The sequence below is a fragment of the Arachis hypogaea genome, chromosome 11, assembly GCF_003086295.3.
Source record: "Arachis hypogaea cultivar Tifrunner chromosome 11, arahy.Tifrunner.gnm2.J5K5, whole genome shotgun sequence".
NCBI lineage: Eukaryota > Viridiplantae > Streptophyta > Magnoliopsida > Fabales > Fabaceae > Arachis > Arachis hypogaea.
Window position 1 is genome coordinate 36,321,340 of NC_092046.1, and position 9,522 is coordinate 36,330,861.

The 9,522-nt window shown below is 31.7% G+C and overlaps 1 protein-coding gene across 12 annotated transcripts; it reads right to left on the reverse strand.

The window, feature by feature from the left end:
* Positions 1-1,120: 1,120 nt before the first annotated feature.
* Positions 1,121-7,444, reverse strand: LOC112720688 (two-component response regulator-like APRR2). Of its 12 annotated transcripts, none has more exons than XM_072206721.1 (12): positions 7,318-7,444; positions 6,310-6,533; positions 5,877-5,956; positions 5,697-5,763; positions 5,068-5,114; positions 4,748-4,825; positions 4,042-4,548; positions 3,520-3,660; positions 2,950-3,225; positions 2,657-2,731; positions 2,496-2,573; positions 1,121-1,669 (listed from the first exon to the last, which is right to left on the reverse strand). In XM_072206721.1, exons 2-12 carry the CDS (start codon positions 6,437-6,439, stop codon positions 1,514-1,516), a joined length of 1,635 nt encoding a protein of 544 aa, XP_072062822.1. In that variant the 5' UTR covers positions 6,440-6,533; positions 7,318-7,444; the 3' UTR covers positions 1,121-1,513. The 12 variants fall into 12 exon arrangements, with proteins under 12 accessions (XP_072062822.1, XP_025627509.1, XP_025627507.1 ...); XM_025771724.3 differs by having other exon boundaries at positions 2,657-2,737; positions 7,318-7,443; XM_025771722.2 differs by having other exon boundaries at positions 2,657-2,737; positions 7,141-7,381.
* Positions 7,445-9,522: the final 2,078 nt, after the last annotated feature.

Below are 9,522 nucleotides of genomic sequence, written 5' to 3' on the forward strand. Positions count from 1 at the left end.
AAAAGGTGAAGGGAATTAGGTTCAAGCCTTCAAGGGAATATAAGGTTATATAAAGTGAAAGAAATGGGTATAATAATAAAGGGTTATGCTAAGTGTACACCAAAATCAGCAACCAAAATCTGTCACTAGTATAAAATACATACTGGATACAAATATATTATGAAAATAAATTAAACTACACATGTATTTATACACAAATACATTGGTAGCTGATTTTAGTAGTTGATTTTGGTGTATACATTTTTCAATAATAAATTCAAAACTTGTAAACGTCTTTTTTCAATGTCTATTATTAATAGAGAGCTAATTAAAAATTAAAATATTTAATGACCTAATTAAAAAATATATAAAAATTTAATTATTTATTTGGTAAAATTATAAAGAACCAAAGGACCCAAATTAATACGTACCAACTCATCCTACCTATCCCTTTCATGGGTAGTAGTAGACTTGAGACTTGATGCTCCCAACAAAGTAAGCACATTCATATTTCACAACCCATGCAGCCCCACCACATTCCCGTTCACAAAATTTGAGAGTCAGCATCTATTATTTACAATTTACAACCACAATTTCTTGTACAAAGATTAAAGCATCAACACATACGTGGCCACTTTCATAACCATTCAACTTGCTCTTATAGGGTGTCCTCCATTGCATTAAAACAAAAGCACATTATTTTTTCCCTTTGCATTTATTTCTAATCTCTTGTTTTCTGTTGAAATTATTAATGATTTACATAAATAATTGTTATATATGTTCATGTTCATCGTTCACCTAATAAAATGCAGCTGTAATGTTATCTTTTATGTTTACCTGAAATATCAAAAATTTTCCATGAGAAATATATGTTTGAACATATAAACTTGCATAGTCACCATCTTTGAAATTCAGTACAAAAATGTTGTTCGATCTTATGTTTTTAGACACCTATTTAGGGCATTGTCTCTTATAATAATGAACCGACAAGATACATTAAAACCTAAACATATCTACAAACATGTTCAAGATAACATTACTAAGATCAATGTGGTCCCCCTTTTTTGTTTAACACCTAATAAAACTTATTTTTCATCTTTGGATTATTGGACGATAAGGTGTCTCGGACACCCTACCCTACTTTTGGATGTACAAATATCATGTCTCTCTAAGATTAAGAGATTAAGAACAATGTCTATTTTGTTGTTGCATGTGCATCAACATAATATACATTATGGCCTGACATAAACACTCAACAGTAGTAGCATAGGAGAGGCCCTCAGCAAGAGTGGTTTGGGTGGTGTGATATGGGGATAAAATTAGCGGGGAAAAAAGAAGAAAAAACAAACAAAATGGTCCCCAAGTCCCACATTTACCACTAGTCCACTACATATCAAGTCCAACTCCTAGCCAATATAGCTGAGAAAACCAAAATTAATTACAAATGGACCATCCATGTGGAGTTGGTCGGCATCAGGAATTAGTGCTCCAGCTAAGAGTGGCTAGCCGCCGCCGTCACATGGCGCAGCATGGATTAGGACCCCTTGCTACATGGAGGGAAGGTCGATATGCCTTTTCGCGAAAGCTCGGCCAGCACACTATCTGTGGAAGGAGGCTTGAGGCCTAAGGGTAATGGTAGCCATGGCTTGCTTATTGCTTCTTTCACTACCTTGTCAACAACCTCCTCGGCCTGCGGCGCGTGTATATGCATGGAAACGCATTTTTATGAGTTAGAGTTGGACATCTTTGCATTTCATGGTTGGATCTTAGGGGAAATGGTTCCTCTTAAATTATTTTTCTCTCAATTGTGGTGGTAAAGTATAATTTCTTACCATGTACTCTCTTAAGTAGGACAAAAAAAAATATGTAAGAAGTTGAATGGTATAAAATTTCCTTTAACAATATCAATTGGAAGAAAATTTTGAGAGGATCCATCCGATTTTGAAATGATTAATTAAGAGATGGAAAATCATGTGATTCAGCAATAAATACATGCTTCATTAGGAAATTCATACTTTACAAGCAATTTAGTTAAGAATTTAATTTTCATATAATGTCATATTTAACTTTTTTACATTATCATTGAATACGATTTTATCATATATATATATATATAATAATGATGTATAGTATGTGATATGAAGTAGTCATTGTTAGGCCAACTATATAAAAATTCTTTACAATGTATTAAAATTGTGTAATTTATATAGGCAATTATAAACGAAATTTAACTACGATTGTTGTAAAATACATGATTAGTATTAAACGTGAATATAATGTACCAAAAACTAATGAACCGTGTTGCACATTCTGTCAATCAAGCGTATAGCACACAACTTTTCTTTTTCCTTTTCTAATAGATTAATCCTAAATGAGTTTCAAGCAGAGTGAGAGTTTCATCACAACATGTACATCAACTAAAGTCTAGGCCAACGAGAATTCAGAAACTGTGACTTCCCATTTTTCACTATGATCAAGTAGAAAGAAACCGAGAAAGAGAAAGACTTTTGTATTACCAGATGAAGATCAAGGGAACTCTGTGGCATGATAGACTTGTAATCCACAGCACTAGTATGGTGCATGCCGGGGACATTCTGCGTTTGACGAAAGCGACCGTATTAGCCTTTCTTCACTCTGTAAACAATTTGAATAACTAGAAAAGATGAACTGTACTCACCAAAGGGTAGGAAAAGCAAGGAAGAGGAGCCTGAGGAGGTGGCAGAACCGGGCAGCCCCATGCATCCGCATGCATCTGCAACTTCAAGAGATAACATATAACATGTTAAATATAGGTAAACAACTCCTAACCAGCTAACTTTAAACAATTGCAATTAATAATCATTAATTTGTACTTTTTAAAAAATAAAATTTAAATAATCACTAATTAATAACAATTAATTAGTATGGAGTGTAATTACATCAGAAGCCAGAGTACAAGGTAGCGTGAATTCTAAGCAACATTGTTATTACCCCGGGAAGCGGCTTCCAGTGCCAGCTTTCTGTAGGATGCCACAGAGGATAACCGGGAGGGCCCCAGACCGGCATAGCTGCTGCTTGACCGCCGGATTGCCTCCACATGGGATATATAGGAGCTGGCGAAAGGGTGTGATTGGAATGATTCGGTGGTGGAAACGCCATTATTGGTCGTTGTTGAAGACAATAGCTCCTTTGCATTTGATCCCTTTGATTCAGCCATTTCCTACCTTCTTCCTTGGGCAATATTTGTCTCTTATGCATTCTATATTTCTGTTAAAAGAAGGTGGAAAAAATTGTTGACTATGTCATACGCAATGGATGATGCACTTGGTTTAATTTGGTATAAGATTAGAATCATGAAAGAAAACTTAGAAACAATCAAATTTCTTGGAATCTTAAAAGCTAATCAACTCTTTCTCCATTCAGTAATTAGGATGGTGTTTAGGAGGATTGACCATTTGCGCATGATGCAACATGTTCATCCAAGCGCATCAAAGACATTGCATCATGCATACAGTTTTGGGAAAAAGAAGAGAAAACTTGAAACTTGAATGAGCACAAGACCTGAAGATGGCTTGCAACATTATGCCTTGTCAATCCCTCCACTTTCATTAGATCCAATATTCGAGATGGAATGGCCTGGTCAAGGCCTAGTTGTTCCACCGCTTTCACAAATTTTTTGTGCAGCTCGGGTGTCCAGTCTACCTGAGACGAGAAACAAGCATCAAAACAGTTTTTAAATGGCAGAAACAATAATAAACGACAAATACACTTTTGCTCAAGTATTTATTCAAACTCATAAGTGATAGAGCAACGTAACTTTAGAAATTACATTTCAAAAGTTTGAGAACCATGCTATGTTTGAGTTTGATTATAATTTGTTTGTGGATCTAAGCTGCCGCATTGTCTTTAGTTTCAACAATATGACAGAGTATTTTAACACAACCAGATAAAGATTGGTTAAGAATATGAAACTTTTGCATCACAAAATTTCTTTTAACAACTTCATGAACGCAGAGCAATGTGTAATATCCATGTATCTAACACGTTATTTGAATAAGACCAAACAGTCATAGATTAGCTTACTTTCATCTTCTTCCGATGAGCTTTTAACGTGCATGAATCCACTTTATTTGAAGACTTTGTATTACCATCATCGCTGCTAAGAACCTTATCATTTGTATGCTTATAAACAGAACTATCATGGTTCCCATCTCTAGAATCTTCCCTTAAATTCTTGACCAAAGTCTTTTCAGTGTTCATTGGTTCATTAGTATTATTACTTTCAAAATTCAAATTTCCACATGTAGTTTCGACGGATTTCGATTCTCCTTCTCCATCATGTTCCCCACTCTCCTTTTCTGTTGAGCAATTAGTCTGCTCTTGACAATCGCCATCGTCCATCAATCTCGATCCCTGATTCAATTGGGGGGTCGATGGAGCCGGATACTTATCGCTTCCAGGATCAGGATCATCATCAGTATATGTACTTTCTTGTTGTTCATTGTCTGTTTGGAGCTGCAACATGGATACTACAGATTCTTTGACCGGTTTTAGCGATTCGGACATAACACTTGCACTAGCATTGAATGCCTGCTCAAGTTTCAACCATATCAAAAACCACTTTGCTCATATTATATACTAATAATCAAAAACAAAAGTACATGTGAAAGAATTTGAAGTGGACAAAAATATACGTCAAGATTCGTATTTTTATCCACTCCAAACTCTTAGACATGTATTTTGTCTATTTACTCTGAAAGAAATGTAGTGTTACAAAATATTAACAGACCTTGTGAACCACATGCTGCCATATATTTCGAAGCTTCTCCTCGGAGAGAGGTTTGTGAAGGAACTCAACTGCACCGAGCTTAAAGAAGAGTGGAGCGAAGAGTCAAGAGTTGAGCAACACAAGCACAACAGACATGAAAATGTGCTAACTTTATGAAGCATTAATTTGAATGGAGAAGATCAAATTTGGTCTAGAATTAATAAAAGATAACCAAAAGCATGAATTACGGCAATGCAAAAAATAGTGGCAAACCAACGAAATAGAAAATTGTTTTGCTAAAAAAATATTTGCATAATCAGGGATATTAAACGAAATATTACCGCTATGCATTTCATCATGGTGCTCAGGCAATGATCGTTTGAAGTCACTGCACAAAAGATGTTGATATCATTGGTTAGAAAATTAACAGTCTTCCAATGTCATGTTCCATTGTAGACATTGATCAATTGGTGGAAGCTTCTTGTCGTGAAATCACTTTTGCGAGAAGTCGTTTTATGGTATAGTATCAGAGCTTTTATGACCTAAAAGTCTAAAGTTCGGTCTTTTGTTGACGGCAAAAGAAAGAATTTGAGAATAAAGCAAATAAAAAGAGAAAAAATGTCTATGCAAAAAAAAAAAAAATCACGCAAACCTAGACAAGGCTTTTGCGCAAGACCTCTTGTTAGATTAAACTTTTTAGAGAAATGGTTTTATGACACTGCTCAATGAGAAAATGAATTTTCCACCATATGAGAAATAGCTCCAAGCAACAATCACAAAAATCAAAAGCTTACAATTTTCCCGATTTCCCTAGACCTGCATAAAGTGATGGTGAAAACTGAAAAGGAAAATTCGCAATGATTTTTCTCTACTTATTTTGGAACTGATTTTTTCTAATTAATTCATTTGTCAGTGCCATTGAAAGCAGAGTGCTTATGCCATAAAAAATGGTTTTGGTTTCTTTACTTACTAATGGTTGGCAAATCCTTGGCATTCTCAAGAAATTTGAAACCTCCTTGGCCGCTGTTTATATTCACCTGCAATAATAATTGAAAGACAGCATCCCGCTCTTATGTTCCTTTCCTATTTGAACTTCACAATTACAACGATTATGATTTATAATTTGTTGTGATAAATGAAAGTTTGTTACCTCCACTATGGCAATGTGGAAGCTTTCGGATCTACTTGAGATCGCTGATAAGGCTTCATTCTCGTCGCAGAAAGCAGAAACTGCACAGAAAATTTCGAGTCTTAGTCACTAAGAAAATTTAACATAATGGGCTCGCTCAATTATCAAAATGAAAAATTTTAAGAAGAAGAAGGCATTCAATCAAATTTTATATTCTTTTCAGAGCATCTAAAATCTTAGACCAAAGTTTCCCAAGGAACCATATTAGGACTATATAAAGCCATGTTTCTTGATTTCTTAGAAATGGTGACCAACCTTAACCATCTAATTAAGGTAAAGTGGGAATATTTGCAACAAAAAAAGAATCTAATGTATAATGACGAATTTAGTATTAGACATGCCTAGACAATATAAGAAAGAAGGGATCCCAAAAGAAAGGGCTAGCTGTTGCTACCATTATAGTCCATGGCTTCAAGCTTTGGTTTTATCTCGGCCGCGGAAGCGGCGTCTCCTTCAAGGAGAAGAACCTTGAGTCCCTTTGGGAAATCCTTCCATTGTTGTAAATCATTGACAGTGCAAACCATTGCTTGCTTGGCATCGTTTCGCCGCACCCCACAGAAGAAGAAAGTGATGACAGATCAATATTACTTCTTAACCACCATCCAAATCCAATTCCTTCTGCAAATTAAGTTAACTGATCAATTGGTTCAAGGAACTATAGTAGAAACACCGTTGCATATTATGAAGCTTATAGCAGATAATAATGAAGAACATATTGTAGTGTGTAAAGATCTCATATGTTGATGGCACTTTCTAGTTTCAACAGAACAGCAATAAGACAAAGACCATGGTGATTGATTAAGATCTTACAGAAAAATAAAAATATAAAAAACACTCAAATTATTGTTGAATAATGAGAAAACGGATATAGTAGAAGAAAACTATGCGACAAAGCTAGCATTTCTTTTCAGGTAGAAACACCAGAAAATTTATAGAACCCCAGAAAGATAATAATAATAATAATAATAAAAAAAAACAAGATGATCAAACTAAAAAAGGTTAGGCATAAACATAAATATACATGATACATGCATGCACTATTATTCTAATCCAAAAGTAAACAAAAAATCCATAATCTAAACTTATCCGGAAATGAACATTTCGAAATAAAGTGAATTAGCATGCACCTAAGAATAGTAATGGAAAATCATTAAACTAAACAAACAAACAAAATAAATAAATAAATAAATAATGCTCTTTGTGAAGCCATTTTATATATAACTACCTTGACATAAATAAAGGATATTAAATATTTGATGCTTGAGATTAACTAACGCCAAAGCTAAAGTTTGTGTTACTTTTTTCTGCTCTTATTATTAAGAGGGGAGAGGGAGAGAGAGAGAGAGAGAAGAGAAGAAAGTAGAGGAAAGGGAAGAGAATTGAAGAGTATAAGAGAGGATGCCTGTGACTTTGTGAACAGTTGCTATCATGTAAGTTACGGACCACAGCAACTATGACTGAGAACCTTTCTCATAAATCTACCATTCTGCCACTTACTTCAGTGGTGAATATTCCAGCATTACATATTAATGTTATTATTCTACCAAAATTAAGACTTGTCTTTGGAGCGTAATAAGCAATTATAATCGGAGAAAAGTTGAAAGACGATTTAACTTAATATTTTTAGCCTAATAACTCAACAATATATTTTTAGTTTATGTTTTTTAACATTATTAATTAACTACTAACTAAAAATAATAAAATTTTCTAATTCTTTAACATTCTTTATTATCATAATAGTTCAACTATGGAGAGAATTTTCTTTCGGCCAATTAATATCGGCAAACTTTTTTAAATTATTTTTTATTTTAAATTTAAATATTAAATAACTATCAATTTTAAATTCTAAATTATATAAAAAATAGAATTTTATAAATAAAAATAAATTAACTAATATTAATTAATTAAAAATTAATTTTTCATATTTATTCTTTTCGTCATATTTCTTAAATGTTTATTAAAAAGACACACATAATGATAAGAAGGATTTATTAGATTATTTATCAATAATTTACTGAAAAAACTCTAGAGTAAAATTTGAATTTACTTTCTTAAAATATATTACTGAATCTGAATCTTTATTTTTATTTATTAGAGTTAAACTTGAAATTATTTTACAAGATATATTATTAATATAATATCTAAAATTTTATATTGCTAATAAAATAATTTCAAAATATACGAATAATAAATAAGCTCTCAAAATATTTTAAAACATAACCAAAAAATAACATATTAAATATATATTTTTTAAAAAAATTTTAGAGATTAGATTTTGATATTATTCTTTATAAACATTATTAAAAAAATAAAATAATTTTATCTTTAAAATTTGATGATTTTACACATTAAATAAATATTATTTTTTTATTTATAAATGACCAAAATATTTTTAAAAAATAAAAAATAAATAAATTAGAGCTCAAATTTTGCTATAATTTTTTATATGTACTAGAATTCTAAATAAACTAAATGTTTGCACGAAAATTCCAATCAAATCGAAAAATAGTTTGCCATTTATAAATAATATGATAACTTTAGTATTTTTGTCATAATTTTTAAATTATTCGTGAGGTTATTTATCATTCATCACTTTTAAGATTAATTTTATAATATATTTTTTAAGAAGAGATATATTAGAGTTAAACACAAAATCTCACACCAAAATAAAATACATAAACAATATTAATCCTAAACCACAAATTCTACTACTTTAAAATTGCGCTTAAATATAAAATTTATCTAATTATTGAAACAGATACAAACACACAAAATTCTTTCAATACTATTATTAATTGATTTTAATATCTAAGTCCAATTAAATTTGTTTAATAAATTAAAACAGATATAAATACACAAAATCTTTTAGTGTTATGAGTAAGTGGTTTTAAAATAAGTCTAACTAAATTTATTCAATGATTCATCGGCTCAAAGCCTACCATATTGAGGCGGTATGTCGACATGTACAAAATCAATCCAGACTTGGTATATCAATATCATGTTAAGATTTAGACGGTGTTGATTTGATTTTTATTTTTTTATTTTATTTAATTTTATTTAAATAATTTAAAATTTTAAAATTATAATTTTTTTAATTTAAATTATTAGACACAAGAGAGTAATATAAAGGAATGTATTATTCAGGTTGTGTGTAAAAATACAATTTACAAGAGGTATATATAGATGTTAGAAAAATTAGAATAATAAAAGCATAGAATCCTATAATTAATATACAGATATGTTATATAAATATAAATGATACTAATTATTCTCTAACATCCCCCTTCAAACTCAAGTGGGAGTTAAGGATACCATCTTGTGTTTGGATATCGGAGTCTAAAAATGAGTCGGATGATGAGTCTTCGTAAAGATATCAGCAGTCTGATCCAATGTTCCAACAGTAATGAGACGAACAACATTAATAATGATACCTTGCCGAACAAAGTGATAATCAATCTCAATGTGTTTGGTGCATTCATGAAACACACCATTATGGGCAATCTGAATAGCATTACGGTTATCACAAAAAATATTAGTCGGGGACAACTGAGAAGCACCCAAGTCTTTGAGAATCCAAGGAATCGAGACAACCTCAGCATTGGTGTTA